At 55.0% G+C, this 18,458-nt stretch overlaps 1 protein-coding gene across 2 annotated transcripts in view; it reads right to left on the bottom strand.

Moving 5' to 3' along the window:
• Nucleotides 1–9,014: 9,014 nt before the first annotated feature.
• The window catches only part of Fbxl18 (F-box and leucine rich repeat protein 18), a 30,054-nt gene continuing 20,610 nt past the window's right edge, over nucleotides 9,015–18,458 (bottom strand). The window contains exons 5-6 of one of the 2 annotated variants that reach the window (XM_023713433.1): nucleotides 14,847–15,065; nucleotides 9,015–9,720 (exon numbers count right to left, since the gene is read on the bottom strand). In XM_023713433.1, coding sequence (XP_023569201.1) covers nucleotides 9,564–9,720; nucleotides 14,847–15,065 — 376 coding nt within the window. In that variant the 3' untranslated portion in view covers nucleotides 9,015–9,563. The remainder of the gene's footprint in view (nucleotides 9,721–14,846; nucleotides 15,066–18,458) is intronic. The other variant, XM_023713434.1, reaches the window with a different exon arrangement.

The raw sequence follows: 18,458 nt of genomic DNA, 5'->3' as shown, positions 1-18,458 counted from the left end.
CCTGGCAATGGAGAATCCCTCTCCCTCCTGCAATGGAGGACTGTGCGTGGCAGAGCTGGGTGTGAAGCCAGCCCCTCCCCCATAGCTTTGGTTCTCCTGGCTGGGAGGGTCCCTAGTGCTGCCACCAGTGTTCAGAGAGCTGAGGTGATGACAAGAACAGCACCCCAATTCCAGCTGTGCCAGAGGACATGTTACCCCCCAGCACCCCCTGAAGAGGATACTGGGTAAACTGAGGCTGGGCATGGAGAGATGACTCACACAGGGTCACCAGCACATGCGTGCTCTTGCTGGTGTCTAAACCCAACCTTGCTGAGCTTCCACAGCCTGAGCTGCCTCCCCTGGCCTGGGGCACGGCCTGTAGAGCAGGGTGCTCTGGACTGGGGCAGGGGACAGTCCCACTGAGACCTAGCAGCTCCGACCCTGGGGTCCAGATGTCCCCAACGCCATGGGGGCGGAGGCCTGGGTTTCCCCACTCCAAGCAGCTGCAGCACATAACAGCCTTCAGGGGAAGGCCTGAGAGGGGATCGGCCAGGGCAGGTCCCATCCTCATCCCCCTCCAGCCCTTCTGTTGTCCCTAGGTAGGAACTTGAATGAGTCTTTCTGCTCTCAGGATGTAGCCTCAGTACAGGAGGGTCTATCTCTGGGGAGACCAAAGTCAGCCCTGTCTGGCCTCAAATCCCATCAACCAGCTTCATGGGTCATGTCTGAAAAGTGGGGTCCCAGGTAGGCCCTATTGGTCGGTAGCAAGCAGGAGGTGATGCATGTGGCCCAAGCCAGCAGGGAACACTGTCAGGCAGTGCAGGCCTCATGGCTTCCTGCTCCGTCCCTTGTCTTGCCCTTGTGTCCCTCAGTCCCTGAATCTGCTCATTGTTAACGGGCAGTCGCTGGGCATCCACACAGCTGCCCCTTCACCCCTGGCAAAGTGCCTCACCCTCCGGGCTTCCCACCCCCTGCCTGCTGGAGGCGACACTGGCTGGGTGGGAGGGCCAAGAAGCCAAACGGCCCTGAGTCCCAGGGAGCTCCCACCACAGCCCCAGCAGCAGGCAGGTGGGCACAGCTGGTGGGGACTGGTTCCAGGCAGCAGCAGGCTCTGCCCCCTGGCCTCCTGTGCCCTCTTCCATGCTTCATCCCCAGCCCTTTCTAGTTGTTATTTTGATAGGGTCTCACTCACTCACTATGTTGCCTGGGCTGGGCTTGAACTTGCAATCAATCCCCTGCCTCAGCCTCTCAGTACCGTCCCAAGTGGGGTGCATCACCAAATCTGGCTTTTTCTACTTCAGAACAGGCTGTTTTTCAAAGTCTTCAAGGCCAGATGACTCTCATGAGCTGGCAAACACATGTGTTTGTAACAGGGTTGAAGTCCCCATGGCAGGGCCTGACACTGACCCTCACCTGTCCTGACCACCTCTACCCCCACCCACAGCCGCTGCACCCCACAGCACCTGAGTGGACCCCGCACAGGCTTTTCCTTCTCCCTCCCTCCATCTCCTGCTGTATTTTTTCTGTTTTGGAAGCAGAGCTGTTCTGAGATCATCATACTTCTGGGAAGCAGCGCTCAGAGTCCTGTTTGTTCAAAGAAATGTTTTCCTTGCACACTTAAGCACTGTGTCAATGCCATAAATCTCCAGCTAGAGCAATGTCCCCATCCACCTCCCCGCTGGCATCTGCCTGCCCAACCTGAAGCTAGGGTACCAGGTAAGGCCCCATGCATGCTCACAGGGCCTCTGACAGCCACGGTGCCCAGAGATGCGGGGGCACCTACAACGGCAGACAGCAGCTCACACTTAGCGACTGCCTCGTGTGTGCTGCCTTCCTTGGGTGCCTCCTGCTTTGCAGAGGAGACCCAGGGGCTGAGATGTAACCGAAATGCAGAGCCCTTGTCCTGGGTACAAACATCAGCAGGGCAATAAAATCAAAAGAGGAAGGTAGCTGTGTGGGTACATGCTACAACCCCAACATTCTAGGAGGCTGAGGCAGGGGGACTGCAAGTTAGAGCCCAGCCTGGGCAGCTTCGTGACTTAGTGAGGACCCTGTCTCAAAAAACAAAAAAATAAAAGGGCTGGGGATGTAGCTTGGTGCTAATGAAGGTCCTGGGTTCAATCCCCAGTATTAAAAGAAAATGAAATGGAAAAGACAACGCACAAATTTGCAAGTCATATTTCTAAAAGGATTGTCAGCCTTTAAATAAAAACACGGAGCGATTCTCTAAGGAGACACAGTGAGTATTTGGGAGGAGGCAGGCAGCACGCAGCACCGCAATGCGGGCTGTGAATGCCATGGAAACCACGCGCGGACATGGGGAAGCAGAGCCGGGAGGCCACCTGAGTTATTTTGAAACAGGAAACCTTGGACACAAGGACCAGCCCAAGGATGCACACATGGCTGACAGGCGTCCTTGTGCGCTGTGGTCCTGGCAGCCTTTTGTGATGGTTCTGGTTATCGGGTGCCCGAGCTCCTCCTCTGCAGCCTCCCAGCTCGGTTGATTTCATCTTATTTTTTATTACAGCTAAACACAAGAGACTCTTTTTTTTTTTTTTTTGTGGAACCGGGGATTGAACTCAGGTCCTCGCGCTTGCCACGGAAGCGCTTATTCTCCTGAGCCATCTCCCCGGCCAAAAGACCCCATTTTGATTCTGACAACTTTCATGGGGTTTAGAATCGATAATATGTAAATAACTTACAAGCCAAGCATGGTAGCACACCCCTACCTGTTACCCTAGAACTTGGGAGGCTGAGGCAGGGGGATTGCTTCAAGTTTGAGGCCAGCCTAGGTTACATAGTGAGCTCAAGAACAGCCTGAACTACATGGCAAAAGGTGTGTCAAAAAACAAAAATAGGGGCTGGGGAGCTAGCTCAAGTGCCTGCCTGGTAAGCACAAGGAACGGGGTTCGATCCCCAGTACTGCATGCCGTGCTGGTCCCAGAATCCCAGACACACTGTACTGGCCACCAAAACCAGGCGTGGTGGTGCACACCTGTAATCCCAGTGCTGGGGAGGCTGAGACAGGAGGATCACTACAGTCAGGTGCAACAGCACAGGCCTGGAATCCCAGCAGTCTGGGAGGCTGAGGCAGAGGCCCAACACTCCAGGACCCTCCACGCGGCATTCATGCTACAGCAGCTCCCACCCCGTGGCCTGCTGTGGCTGCGCCACATACTCCACGGTCACTCCAGCAATGTCTGTCCCAGAGGACGCTGCCCCACAGCCCCGGCAGGTCCCCCCAGCCCTGCTGCCGCAGTCAGCCTGGGTCCCTGCACGCTGGCTCCCCTCCTGCCCAAGCAGGCGTGCTCACGAAGCCTCTTCCGCCTGCCATGACCTGCCCCTCTCCCAATCCTACCTAAGGAGCACGTGCACGTCCAGCTGCCCACCCCAGGGCCACGAGCCACGTACGTGCCCGGGGGTTGGAAGAGGTCCTGAGGCCTGCAGGGCCAGCAGGACATGAGCAGCAAGCGCTGAAAGAGCTGACAGCTGCTGGTTTCCAAAGTCCAGGCTGGGGCTTGCAGGTTAGTTCAGTTGTTTAAGCACCTGGTGGGGCAAACCCAGTCAGGCGCAGGGGACCGAGGTTCGATCCCCAGCTCCCCATTTCTTACCAGACCTGCCCTTAAGGCGGCCTGAGCCAGCTTAAAAAAAAAATCTTTCTCAAAACCCAGGGTATATATCTATCAAAGAGGATTGAAAATATCTATATACAAATTTGTTCTTAGCAGCATTGTTTATTATCCACAATAGTCAAAAAGTAGAAACAGCCCAAGTGCTCATCAACTGATGAACGGTTAAACAAAACACAGCAGAACACAGACAATGGAATATTACTTGGCCAACAAAAGGAATGGAGTTTGAATGCACAGGATGGGAAACTTACAAATGCTAGGCTAAGTGAAAAAAAAAAAAAAAAAAAGCCAGGCACAAAATGGACCAAATTGGGACTCTTCAGTATAAACTTCCCCCAATGATCCAGATACAGAAATTAGGTCAGTGGTCAGCAGGAGCTAGGGTAAAGGGAAACAGGAGACACTGTTAATGGGCATAGGGTTTATTTTTCTTTTGGCTTTTTGAAGCAGGGTCTCAGTATATAGCTCGGGATTGACTTGAATTCACTGTGTAGCCGAGGCTGGCCTCAAACTCATGGTGGGCCTCCTGCCTCAGCCTCCTGAGTGCTGGGATTTTGGTGTGCGCCTCCACACCAGGCTCTGGGCACAGCACATCTTTCGTGGATAATGCAAATGTTCTCAGGCCAAGCATCAAGGAGGAGCACACCTGTAAATGCCAGCATTCTGAGAGGCTCAGGTAGGAGCAGCACAAGTTGAACACAAACCTGGGCAACTCAGCAAGCTACTCATTTAACTTCAAAAGGTGGAGACAGCTGGGCACGGTATTGTACACTGAGGCAGGAGGATTTCTGCAAGTCTGCGGCCAACCCAGGCAGCATGGTGAGACACTGCCTCAAATGACCAAAAAAAAAAAAAAAAAACAGTTACAATGCAGGTAGGCCTCCACGCCCTCCCAGCCAAGGGTGGATGAGCTGTGCTGCGTCTCTGGCCTCATCCTGTCACTCTGTCAGGGAGCAGTCCCGGAGTCCACCCTCTGCCCCTCTTCCCTCTGTGCTCGTCTTTCCCAAGAGCCCAGGTCGGGCCTCCTGCTTCAGCCAATGCTCTTACTGCCACCCTTAAAGGGCTCCTCTCACAAGGGGTCCCCAGAACAGCCAACGTCACAGAGCTGGAGAGCAAAGGGTGGGAGGGCAGCAGGGATGAAGGGCAAAGAGAGTTAAACACCATTAAGATGGACCAGGTAAGCCCAGGGAGATAGCTCAGTAGAATAAGTGCTTGCCTGGCAAGTGTAGGGTCCTGAGTTCAATCCCTGGTACCACAAAAAAAAAAGACCAGGTATGATAACGTGTGCCTGAACCTGAGCACTCTGGGAGGCTGAGACAGGAGAATGCTAAGTTTGAGCTTACTCTGGCCTGCTCCATTATTTGTTTGTTTTGTGTTTTTGAGACAGGGTCAGTTCAGGATGGTCTTGAGCTCACTTTGTAGTCCAGGTTGGTCTCAAACTTGCCATAATCTTCCTGACTCAGCTTCCCACAGAGCTGGGGTTATGGGTATTTGTCACTACATCTGGTTCTTAGCCAACTTAGAGACCTAATGGGACTCTGTCTCTAAATTAAACACAAGTAGTAAATAAGGTTAAGATGGTGAGAAATAGTGTATACACGTACTAGGTGTACTTGCCCTGGGGGTGGCTGACTTGACCCTACCTACCCTCAGCCAGCTGCTACAGTCCCACTCAGCCACCCCAAGAGCAGCCTTCTGTCTCTCCTGCCAGCCGCCCTGGTACGCTGGCAGGCTGACTGCATTGTCTCCCGATGCCCCATGTAGGTGCCAGGTCTCCACGTAAGCATGTGCTTGGGCCCTGGATCCCAAGCTCAGAGTCCGACCCCCACCACGAAAGTGAACACAGCCAACTGGCTTGCGTACAGGAGCGATAGGTAAACAGTTGCCACTGGAAGGACCACAGTTGCCAGCTTTCTAAATCAATCTACTTTATTTGAAACTTCCCACATGCCACAAGTTCACATGAAATCACCTTCCCAGGATGAAGTGTTAGGGCAAATGCCACATTCAGGAGCATGTGCCACCACGAGATGCCTCGCTGGGCAGGGATGGAGCAATTGGTCATCAAAAGGCAGGGGATGGTCATTTAGCACCTGGTCACATGGTATGGGAGAGCCTGGGGCCAGGGAAGGCTTTGGCTCACCCCTCAGAAAAACCTTGCTGAGTGCCCCTGGTTCTGTGCAAAGCCACACATGAAGGTTACAGTCAGAGGGTGGCACAGGTTGGGGAAGATGCCGTGGCCAGCTGCACACTGCCTGCACATGCCCTTGGGCACACTCATGTTTACACAGCACACTCCTTTCCATCCTGAAAACCCAGCACACACCGTTGCACACCTCCCTTGGACGCTCATCTCCTGTGTGCCTGGCTCTGGACACTTCACTGGCATGCGGGGAGGGGGCTGTTATGCTCTCGCCTTCATGCCCCACCTCCCCAGGTCTTAGATCCTGGAAGAGACACAGCCAGGCCGTGACCCTGAGCTGTTAATGCAAGACAGAGTTCCCGACCTGTGGTGCTCATGAAAGGTCCCACCTGCCCTGTCAAGTCACAGGACTGATGATGTTATTCACTTGCGCAGGACCTACAGCCAGGAGCATTGGCTTACTGTGCCAAATAGGCCCTAGGAGCTTCTTTTGGAACCCTGAACCCCAAATATACAACAGACCAGTCACAATGAGCCCTGATGCTGTGGCTGAGGCCACTTGGAAAGGCAGGCAGCGGCAGCCGTCCGCTCCCCAAAGTTTCATGGCTGGAGCCCACGACACCATCATACCGCCCCTGCAAATCCATCTCCCTTTATAGGAGCTCTGCAATCTCTAGATCCTAGGAGGGGTCGATCACTTGGGGGCAAGGGAGGTGGGGAATAGTCCTGCTCAGAGGGAACACTAGGGTGATCTTGCTGTCCCTTCTACAAAATATCCTTCAGGGGTCCTGGCTGGGGTGCTGGTTCCCATAGCTCTGCTTCTCTGGGCCCAGGGCTGCATGCCACGTGGGTCTCTGTTCTGCACACTAGTCCCGCTCAGGGAGTGGCTGAGAGCTGGCCAATGCTGAGGGGACAGGCACCCAGCAGGGTCCAGTGCCTGGAGAGTCCAGGCCATCCTGGCTGCAGACCTCTACTGGCCCTTCAGGCCTATCCATGTGTGTAATAGTAGGATGAGAATGAGGCCAGCCACCCCAAGTAGAATGGGGGACCTGGGACCCAGAAACACACCTTTCCTCTGCTTTCCTGACCCAAATGCCTGCACTTCAGAGGCCATAGGCCCAAGGTGGCCTGCAGAGGAGGCAGCAGGGACTCAGCACACACGCCCATAGGATCGCAGGGCCCAGGATCCCAGGACACTGCACCTGGCACAGTGCCAGAGGAGGCAATCGCAGCAGGACTGGGATGAGGGGCACAAGGGGCAGTCATGGGAGGGCAGGGAATTTCTCTTTATAAGGACAAGGCTAGGGCCAGGGATATAACTCAGTGGCGAAGCACCTGCCTGGCAAGCACGAGGTCCTGAGTTCGATTCCCAGTACCAAGGAGGGAAAAAAAGAACAAAGGATGAACCTGCTGATCTCCTCCTCCCACTCGTCTCTTATACAGTCACACATACTCAGCAGATGAACTTAATATGCTGCAGACTGCACACACAGGCAGTGAGCACAGATGTGTACACACACACACATGTGCAGGTGCAAATACACACATGGCATGTGCACTCACGCTGGCATGCATGCAGACACAGATGGGCACACACACCCCTGCAGAGCCCCCCCCACAGACACGCACACATCCATGCACACAGCCACACATGCACACACACGTGCACAAAGGCTGCAGCACACATGCTGACCATGCTCCTTCCAGCAGGCAGCATACGGTCCGCCACTTAAGCGCCCAGGCCTGCCAACTGGGGACCATTAGGGTGGGTTCCTTTCCTGGCGTAAAATGCTGCAGAATATAAATCGCAATTAACACCAGCGCCAAAATAGCACTTAGAGAAAATAAGCACGTTATTAACATCTGCTGAATTGTGTCTCGGGTTTAGAAGGAGTGGAAATTCTCACTCTAAGTCAAAGGACTATTTCAGGGGACAGTAAAAATACAAGGTCTACTGCTGGGAGGGGCCTTTCGAAGGGTCTGTGCTCCCAGCCTGTCGTGCACGGTCCCCTCCCCCAGCCCTGGTTATGAGCATAAATTGTACTACTGGGTAAAGCCGCTTGCTCGTGACAACAGGCTTGTGAGCCAGATCACAAAAGCAAGTTTCAGCCTTTGGAGCAAATTCCTAGGGGAAGGATGATTCTCAGCCCAGGTGGGGTCCTCAGGGGTGGGGAGGAGAGGCATAAAGCTAGGGCACCAAGAGCCTCAGGGGCATCTCTCTTGGGCTGCACCACCCGGCCTGTCAGCTCCCCACTCAGGACAAGGGGATGGCTCTGGAGACCCCCACACTTGCCTGATCACCCAGCGGCCAATTCAGGGGCCAATTTAAAGCTCTAAAGGACTGGGAGTCGCGGGCCTTGTCAGCAGCTGTGGAGGATGCTGGCCTGGTCCAGGCAGTCTGTCCAGGTCTGCGCTGTGGGGAAGGGTGTGACTGGTCTGTGGTTCTGGAGGCCGTGTCACACCACATCCCCAGGGATCTGTCTACAGCATCTTCCTCCATTGGCTGCAGCCAGGGATGCCCTCCTGGCAGGGCAGCGGCCAGACTTGCACAACCTAATGGGGCCAGGGTCAAGGCACGCAGAGGGCTGTGTCTTCCTGCTTGGGCCTCAGGCCCATCTGAAATCCTCAGGCTCCCTGGGCCCCATGGGGCAGCGCTAATGGGTACTGCTTGCCCTCAACACCCATGCAGGGCAGGTACCACAGAGACCACGGGGACCTGTTACCATGGAAACACCAGAAGAAGGCAATAGGCAAGGCCTGCTGGGCTCTGCACCCCCATCCCCTGGGATGCTGGGGAGGCAACAATGCTGGCAATGCCCAGGAGGATGGGACCCAGCCACAGCCCCCGCAGAGGGGGACAGTCTCCCAGGTACGAGACAGAGACAGCCACGGGGCACAAGCAACCTTGGGTGTGAGCAGGTCCCGCCTCAGCTCAGAAGCAGCTGTGCTGAGCTTTTCCCAAACCCTAAATAAAGTTCCCTGACACCGGGTGGTCTGATCACTCCCAAGGCCTAAACACTCTTCTGGGTTTAATGTCTCCAGTTACACTAACAAAACCAAATGAACAGCTTTCCTCAGAAGCACACAGTGACCTTCATGGGGACCTGGGCTTTCCGAAGCCCAATACCACAGATCTTCAGGGACCAGGTAGCCAGGCAGCAGACAGGCCCAACCCTGAGGACCCTGCCCAGTGGTCCCTGCCCCAGGCTCCCTGCTGGGCCACAAATATCACCCAGCCGAAAATATTTCAGAGACATAACTGGGTTAAAATGTGTTTTGGGGGGGATAGGGGGGCTCCAGGGCTTGATCCACAGGCCTCACACCTGCTAAGTGCTCTACCACTGAGGTATACCCCAGCCCTAAGATGCACCTCAGTGGGACAGGACAACCCACTTCTCCAGGTACAAAACTTGCAGACATCAGCACAGCCATCTCGGCAGGGAAAACCTACCCCAGCCCACAGAGACCAACACCACATGACCACGGCACAGTGGAGGAGGTGCTCCTCAGCTGAAGAGGACATGACGGGGCACAGACAAGGGCCACAGTCCACCTGGCTTGACTGCTGCCCCCATATTGGTACCCACCCCAACCCTCTCCATCACCCAGAGCACAAACCCTCATTCTAAACTTCAGTGACAAGTCCCTGGGGTAGAAAGCGAGAGGAGACACAGGGGCACCAGGGTGGGGTCTGCAGGGTGGCCGGGAGCTATTTCTTTTCTCTGTGACAAACCAAGAGGTCCCATGGCTGCAGGCTTCGCGGGGTCGGCAGTGGCAGCAGTAGTGAGCAGTAGAGGGAGGGGGCCCTCTCACCACCACAGGTTTGGGGGCTCCTCTGCCACCCTACTTTTAAACAAGGTGATCTCATCCAGGTGCACCATGGGGACGTCCCGGATGACATCTGTCAGGCCCTCGTGGAGCAGGGGGAAGATGACAACATTCAGGGCGGGCCTTTCAGCCTGGAAACTGAAGCAGAGACCAGCGGTCAGTGGGGTGTGGTGCAGGCCACAAAAGGAACAGCTACCATGGGAATGTGGGGATCAACACCCACATCCCCACAAGCCCAGCCTAAGATCCCAGCCCATGAGAGTCACCCTGATGCATGGAGGACACAGAAATCAACCTCAAGGGCCCTTAGTGGCAACCTGAGCTGGAGACCAGATGGGGGGCAGCAGGAAGGATGAAGGGGGACGGGGGCTGTCACCCTTCTGCCTGGGCACAGGAGTGGCATCCAGAGGAGGCCAGCAGAAGGGACCCGGCATCCCAGGGGTGATGGCTTCCCAGGACAGCAGTACTGGATGAGCAGAGAGCCCGTGCCTTCTGCCACCAAGGAGGGCGGACCTCAAGAGAAGCCACAGTACGTGCCATGAACTAAGGTAACAGAGGCTTACTGGGCCACTCCATACCCTGTACTGCAGACTGCAAGCTCACTCTGCTGGGACGGGTGGCTGAGTCTCCAGGAGAGACTGGAGTGACCAGAGGGAGGTGGAGGCCAACACCTCAGGCCACATGGCAGGGCAGTGAGGGACAGGTAGGCAAGCTGGCTTTGCTTCCCCGCCTCAGGGAGCCCTGAAACCTCTGGAGCATCCAGGTCTCCTGCTGGCCAAGATGCATCCTTCAACCCTAAATCCAGACCCAGATGGGATGACAGAGGGGGACCATACAGAAGAAAGCAGGTCCAAAACCTAGCTGCCATTTTCTCCAAGAAAGCAGGAAAAGCCGGGTGCCACCAGTGGTGCACACCTGCCATCCCAGCACCCAGAAGGCTGAGGTAGAAGGATCACAAATTTGAGCCCAGCCTGGGCAGCTTAAAGAGACTTGGGAAGACCCTGTCTCAAAATCAAAAACATACAAGGGCTGGCTGGGGAGATAGCTCAGAGGTCTAAGCACCTGCCTAAGCCATCTGCAAGGACCCGGGTTCCATCCCTGGTACTGCATGCCGTGCAGGCCTCAGAACCCTAGGTCTGTCATGCCAGCCACTAAAACCAGGCATGGTGGCACATGCCTATAATCCCAATGCTGGGGAGGCTAAGACAGCAGGATCACTACAAGTCCCAGCTGTGTAGTGAGATCCTGTACCAAATAAGTAAATAATTTTCTAAAATATTAAAAAGTTAAAAAAAAAAAAAAAAAAACAAGGGCCAGCAAGATAGCTCAGCAGACTAAGTGCCTGCTTAGGCAAGTACAGGGACCAGGGTTTGATTCCTGACCCCACATGCCACACCGGCCCTGCCCTTAGGTGCGCTAAACCAACCACTAAGACTGGCATGGTGTGGGCATGGTGCCGCAGGCCTGTAATCCCAGTGCTGGGAAGGCTGAAAACAGGAGGATCCCTACAAGTCCAAGCAGTGTAATAAGACCCTGTACCAAATACATTAAAAAAAAAAGAATCACAACATACCAGAGCTGAGGACAGAGCACAGCTGTCAGGGTTCTATCCCCAGTGTGCCAGGCAGGTCCTGCCCTTCGGATGTGCTGAGACAGCAACTGAGACTGGGCGTGGTGGTGCACCCCTGTAATCCCAGTGCTTGGGAGGCTGAAAACAGGAGACTCACTAGGAGTCCGGTCTATGTAGTGAGACCCTACACCAAATACATTAAAAAAAAAAAAAAAAAGAGCTGAGGCTGTGGTTCAGTGCAAAGGTTTATACCAAAACAAACGGAAAACAGGAAAGGGCTCTGGGGTTTCAGTCTCAAATTTGGAAGAGCATAGCTAAAACATGGATCCAGAGCCAGCCAAACAGCTCAGCAGATTAAAGTGCCTGCAAGCAGGTGCAGGGGCTGGGGGTTTGATCCCCAGGCGTGCTGTCCCGGCCCCGCCCCCGTGGTGTGCTGAGATGGCAATTGAGACTGGGGGTGGTGTCATGCTCCTGTAATCCCAGCTCTTGGGAGGCTGTAAACAGGCAGATCACTATGAGTCTGATCTAGTAATGAGACCCTGAACACCCTGTGGACCCTTTCCTAAAAATACAAAAAAGACACAGATCCTGGAGAACAAATGTGACTCAAGACACAGTGTGTGGTGCTGGACACACAAGAGCCCTCCCCTGCCACAGTCGTAATGCGACAGTGGAAAGGCGGACACTGAGGCAAGCAGGCCCTGCTGCTTTGTGCTTCCTGAGAGATGGGGCCAGGGCCCAAATCCAAAGGCCAGGAGGCCTGCACCTCAGCGGAGTCAGCACCAAAACCACAAAGGACAAGAAGGGACACCATGTGTGGAGGCAGCAGGAAGGTGTGACCTGGGATAGGGCAGCAGTGCTGGGGGGCCATCGGGCCTGTGCGCTGAGTCAGAGTAGCGAGAACCCCTCCCACGCGGGTGAGGGACAAGTGGAGAGAGGGGCAATTGGGTGATGGAAAGCACAGCTCCAGAAGACAACTGAGCTTGGCCTCCTCCCAGCACACTTGGAGCCAGGCAGGAGCCAGGCAGCAGGGAGCCTACTGAGCACCACAGCACCATCTACTGGGGCCCTCCAGAGAAGCGCTTGGCACAGCACAGCCAGGATGCTCCAGCGCCTGCACTCGGGCAGGAGACCAGGCCCAGGGCAGGGACAGCCTGTGTGGAACAGCTGGGGCAGCGAGGACGCAGGGCAGTGGCAGTGGTGACAATGGCCAGGCCTCCCCCACCCAGAGGGCCCACATGCTGGCTCCCCAGGCTGGAGGAGAAAGGCCTAGGGCAGAACAGGGTTTCCACCGCTTTTGCTTGCCTGCTTGTCTGTTTTTGAGGTGCCACGGGATAGAACCCAGGGTCTAACACAGGCCAGAGCAGGCCTCCATCTCGGAGCTGCATGCCTGAAGGGAACCCTTTTCCTCTGAAGGTAACCCCCATCCCTCCCAGAGGCTTTCTGCCCTTGCCACTCCCTGCATGCCTCTCAGGGCCTCAGTGTCTCCAGTGGTGTGTGGCCAAGTCTCCTCTTGGGGTTAAGGGCCCACAGGAGCTCTAGGCAGCTACACAGTTCACACCCCGGGTCACCTTGGGAACATGGACGGCTGCAGGCACCACAGCCCTGGATCCCTCTGCGGAGCAGCAAAGTCACAGACTGTCGGGCACTAGGCCAGGCACCGGGCAGGGACAGGCTAACAGGGGATGCTCAGCTTCCCCTAGGAGTCCACCTGGCCCACAGCCTTGGGTCCGGCATTGACTGCCTCTCATCCGCGTGATCAGGACCCACCGGGCTGCCAGTGAGCCCAGTAGGGCACAAGGCTTGAGGCAAAGAGCACTGCAGGGCAGCAGCCTCCGAGAGCCAGCTATCTACACAGGGGTATCTGAGGGAGGAGGCTTGGCCGAGGGTGGTCAGCTGGCCTAGGCCACCCAGGTTGTGAGAAGTACCAAGAATCAGAAAGCGGCCTCCCCAGCTGGGACATTCCGACCCTCATGGACTGCACTGGCTGTCCCTGTCACAGCTCAGCTCTGACCTCCCCACTGAGCAAGGGTATTCTCTGCTTTGGAGAAGGCTGTTCACACACAGGCAAGAGCAGCTACTCCAGGGGTGAGCATAACTTGGGCCAGGGCCCCCTCAGCAGAACACAACCCGGGAGGGGAGGGGCCAGTGCTGGGCTACAGCAGCCTCCATCCCCTGGTCCAGCCAAAGGAAGGACAGCAGCAGAACTGCCCCACCTGGCTGACACCTCCCTCAACCAGCTGCAGGGGCCCCATGGCCCAGCCATCAAAGTGCCACGGAGCCTCCAAGTGCCCTCTGCAGGTGTCAGCTGTCTCTGCCAACACCAGGAATCCAGGGGTGCATCAGTGGGAAGGCCTGAACTGGAATACCCTCCTCCATGCCTGGACCCCAATTCCCGAGCTAGAAAGTCAAGATCTGAGATACAGGAAGGTCAGTGACAGTAACAGCTATCACTGACAGCCAGAAACAGAACTAGCCCATGAAACCAACACCAAGCAGACATGAAGAATCACTGGAAAGCTGGGCATGGTGATGGGTACTCATAGGCCCAGCCACTCGGAAGGCTGAAGCAAGATGGTCCCTTGAGCCCGGGGCCTGCTGGGCCTGCGGAAGCAACATGCTGTGACCCTAGAATGCACAAGGCTCTAGGTTCCATCAGAAAAGAGACAGGGTAACTTCACAGCAGAGAAACTGGGCAGGTAGCACCTGAACCAGGCCATCAAGTGCGCACACAGGGTCACGCACAGGCCTGACATCATACTGAGAAGCCCACATGTCTCCCATGGGATTTCTCTGCCAAAAATGAAGCAATCACAATAAAAAACCCTGACAACCCCAGCATGGGGGCGGGGCTGACAAGACACACAAAGACAGGCTGAACCCAGCCAGGGCTGGAGTGGGCGAAGGAGTCAGATCACTAGCCCCTTGAGGGCTCTGACCGGCCCTGCAGCTGACCCCGGAATACCGTGTGGATGCTGAGGGAGACTGACAGGTTCTAAGTTCACTTGCTTGGCCATTACACTGCTAATTTTTTTGGGGGGAGGCAGTACCACAGAGGAAACTTGGGACCTTGGCTTGCCAGGCGAGCCTTTATGCCACTGAGCTATCTCCCTGGCCCACATGCTAATATCTTGTTTTGCAGTACTGGTTCTTGAACCCAGAGCCTGCGCACTGAGCTACCTCTCAAGCCCTTTTTTTATTTTTTTATGTTGAGACAGGCTCTTGCTAAGTTGTAAAATTGCCCAGGCATGGCCCAAATTTTCCATCCTCCTGCCTCGACCTCCCCAAATGCACAGACCATCAAACTTGGCTTACAGTCTGCTTTATTCCACCCTGCCAGTGTTTCTGTTTTAATCACTGTGTCTCAGGTAACCATAGTGCCACATTAGGGTTAATGGGATCTGATAGCTGTATTTATTTTTGCAACTCTTCTAAAATTAGCTTAAAATAAGAAGTTGGAAGGAGAACTCTGGGGTGTGTATTTTGTACACCAGGGAAACATTTACAGCATAATGTGGGCAAATGCATAATAACTGGAGGCTGATGGTGGGTGTTGCAGCATCTAGGGAACCAGCAGCCAGGAGACGGCAGGGGTGGGACGGCAGGAAGGAACAGACCTCTGCTCCCTGCAATCCCAGCCACTGCTGTGCAGGCCAGTGCCCCCTGCCCACGGCCAAGCCTGCCCCCCACTCACCTGCGGAGGAGGGACTGCTGCAGACTCTTGCAGGTGGCAAGTGACTCGCCAGTGAACACGTGGCACACAACGACGTGTGGGCAGCGGGCCATAAAGGCCGACATGGCGTCAGGCTGCAGGGTGCCACTGCGGGAGACCAGACACAGGCGCTGCAGAGAGGCGCACTGGCTCAGCGCCTGGAAGAACTGGGCGTTGGCGTTGAAGTAGGGTTGCTCCAGCCTGCAGGCAGAGGGGCACGTGAGGGGGCGGGGACCTGGGACTGGGGAGATCCGATGGGGGGGCCTGATGCCACCAGCACATGGAGCCCCCCACTGCTCCATCCAGCTCCCCACACACCGGTAAGGAGGGAGCACAGGAGAACCCATTCATAGCCCCGCACACACTCCTTGGGGATGGAGAGAAAGGAGCCGGGCAGGAGAGGATGGGAACCTGGGAGGTTGGGCAGAGGCCACTGCAGGCATGACAAGAGTGGAGAGCACTGGGAGGGCCAACCCAGGAAGCCAAGACTCAGCTCTGGAGGGGGCAGCACCCAGCCCAGCCCACAACTGTTTTAAAAAGAGTTGGATGGAACTTTGATAGGGCAGGGCCAGCAAGCAGACAGGAGCCTGTGCCAGGGCCAGGGTCTCTAAACCGCGCACGCTGGGCTTCAACGTGCAATACTCCTGCCTCAGCCTCCCAGAGTGCTGGGATGACAGGTGTGCGCCACTGCACCCAGCTACCTTTTTATACTTTAAAAACTCGCCACCGTTGCAGGAGGTACTATTCCCCTGGGCGGAGCAGCATCAAGGCTGACAGCAGATCAGCGGCCTTGCTAACAGGCAGGGACATCTGTCCGAAGTGGGCAGGCAGGCGCAGGGTTGCTGCAGCTGGTGGAGATAGGTGTCTGTACACGGCCACGGACTGGGGACACGGCCGGGCGCCACGCCAGTCCCCCCAAATGACTGGGGAAGAAATGCAAAAGGACATTTTTCGAAGAAGCCAGCTCTCCTTTGCGAAACAGGCTACACTCCTACCACTGTAGTCACCTTCATCTGACCACGGGGAGGAGACATGCAGTGACAGAAGCAGTGGACAGGGTGGCCACCACCACTACCAGACTCCACACGTGGCACAGCAAAGGCTGGTCCTCCCATGGGGCACAAAAGCCCCAGTCGCCAGCTTTGTTCATGAGGGGAGGACCTGTGGAGACTGCAGACTGGATCATGCTAGTGACCTCACAGGACAACCTGAGAAAGAGGAGCTTCCAGGACGAGTGAGACAGGCAACACCTTCCCACGGCACCAGGGCCACCTCTCAGCCCTATGCTGAGTCACACTGGATGGTGACACTGAATGAAGCTGAGCTGAGTGGACACAGTGGCCATGCAGTCCCCCAGGACAGAAACCCAGCCAAGGGCCCAGCCCCACTGGCCCATCACCCAGGAAACATTAACAGGGATGCGACTCAGCTGATAGAAAGGACAGGGGTCTGCAAAAACACAGGCCAGACAGCAGCTGAGGCACAGCCTCCTGCTGGCTTCAAGGGTATGAAACCCAGGTTCTCCTCTCCCAGCACCACAGAGACAGAAGGGAGCTAGCCGACTAGGAGAACGGCCCCTGGGACACTAATTGGGCTGCGCCACCAAGACGCCACTGGTTCCTTTGTGGCCACTCAACAGCTGAATGCAGCTACTGAGACCGGTCTCTTATTTTATTTGCAGTCCTTTCGCTTTGTACTGAACTTAAACCCTAGCCTTTATATATATATAATTTTGATTTACTTTTTGCTGCAGGGTCTCACTACATAGCTCGAACTCGTAGTGATTCTCCTGTTTTCAACCTCTCTAGCACTGGGACTACAGGTGCACGCCACCATGCCAGGACTTGGTCACTGGCCCTGCTGCTGAGCCATGTGCTGCCAGGGTTCGAATCTTGACCCCTGTACTTGCCTAAGCAGGAGCTTAGTCCACTGAGCTATCTCGCTGCCCCCCCTTTTTTTGAACAAGGGCCGCACTAAATTGTCAAGGCTAGGCTCACTTATGATCCTCCTGCCTTGGTCTCCCAGAGTGCTGGTGTTACAAGTGTGCACCACCACGCCCGGCTAGAGGCTGGTTTTTAACAGAAGTATGCTCAGCTCCTATGGTTCCTGACTATGGGGGAGGCACAGGTCCTCCCAGGGAAAGGTCCGGAAAAGCTGCTGCCCCCTTTCTAACTGGGGTGGCGGAAGGCAGTCCCTGGGTGCTGCTCCCCGACACGCGCATGGAGTACGAGCCTCATCTCACAGGCACATGTGACCAATGTGCACACCTGACCAATTAAAGACACAGGAGTGGGCCCGGGGAGATAGCTCAGTAGAATAAGTGCTTGCCTGGCAAACACAAGGGTCTGAGTTCAATCCCCGGTTCCGAGAAAAAAAAAAAAAGACACAGGGCAGACATGTCTCGGGCTGCAAAGGTGGTGATGTGGCTATTGCCCTCTCCAAGGACATGCCAGGCCCCTGCAGCAGTGGAGCCGACAGCTAAGAAGCGGTACTCCACTTCCCAGTTTGAATTTTTGTTTTTGGTCTGTTTTTTTTTTTTTTTTTTAATTTTATTTTGAAAGACATGATAATTTAATATAATCTTATTAAAGGCTTTAAACACACTAAAAAAGCTTTATATCTATGGGAGAAGAGGATGAAAAAAATTCAGACACCAAGAGTCCTACTAGACATCATGGCACATACTTGTGATCCCAGCACTTGGGAGGCTGAGGCAGGAGGGTCCAAGTGAGTTTCAAAGCCAGCCTGGGCTACTGGTTTTACTTTTTAATATTTATTTATTTATTTGATACGTGGTCTCCCTACACAGCTCAGACTCAGTGATCCTCCTGTCTCAGCCTCCCCAGCACTGAGATCACAGGCGTGTGCCACCACGCCTGGTTTAAGTGACTGGCACAGTATGCGGTACCAGGGATTGAACCTGGGTCTTTGCGCTTGTCAGGCAGGCGCTTACATTGCCAAGCTATCTTCCTAGCCCCTTGGTCTGGTTTTATTGAGACAAGGTCTCACCATGTAGTGTAGGCTGGCCTCAAATTGGAGACCTTCCTGCCTCAGCCTATGGACTTTTTTTTTAAATACTGGGGATTGAGCCCAGGGCCTATGCACACAGGGGCTCACTAACTCAGTAAACTGCTGAATCTAGGTTTAAATGTGCCATCCACCAGGTTTGGTGGCTCACTCCTGTAATCCCAGCATTTGGGAGACTGACATAGGAGGATCACTGTGAATCTGAGGTCAGCCTATACTACATTAGCAAACTGAAAGCTAGCTTGAACTACAGAGCAAACCCTGTCCCAACACACACACACACACACACACACACACACACACACAATGAAAGAAAGAAAGAGGCCGGGAGATGGCTCAGTAGAGTAAGCGCAAGGGCCTGAGTTCAATCCCCAGTTCTGCAGAAAGAAAGAAAGAAAGAAAGAAAGAAAGAAAGAAAGAAAGAAAGAAAGAAAGCAAGCAAGCAAGCAAGCAAGCAAGCAAGCGAGCGAGCTATCCTCCTGCCTCAGCCACCCAGACTGCTGGGATTACAAGTGTGTACCATGATGCCATCTTGGATTTCAAAGTATTTAAACACACAAATTGGTT

The sequence above is a fragment of the Octodon degus genome, unplaced genomic scaffold, assembly GCF_000260255.1.
Source record: "Octodon degus isolate 3935 unplaced genomic scaffold, OctDeg1.0 scaffold00031, whole genome shotgun sequence".
In the NCBI taxonomy this organism is placed as follows: Eukaryota; Metazoa; Chordata; class Mammalia; order Rodentia; family Octodontidae; genus Octodon; species Octodon degus.
This window is presented reverse-complemented; position numbering and strand designations above follow the sequence as displayed.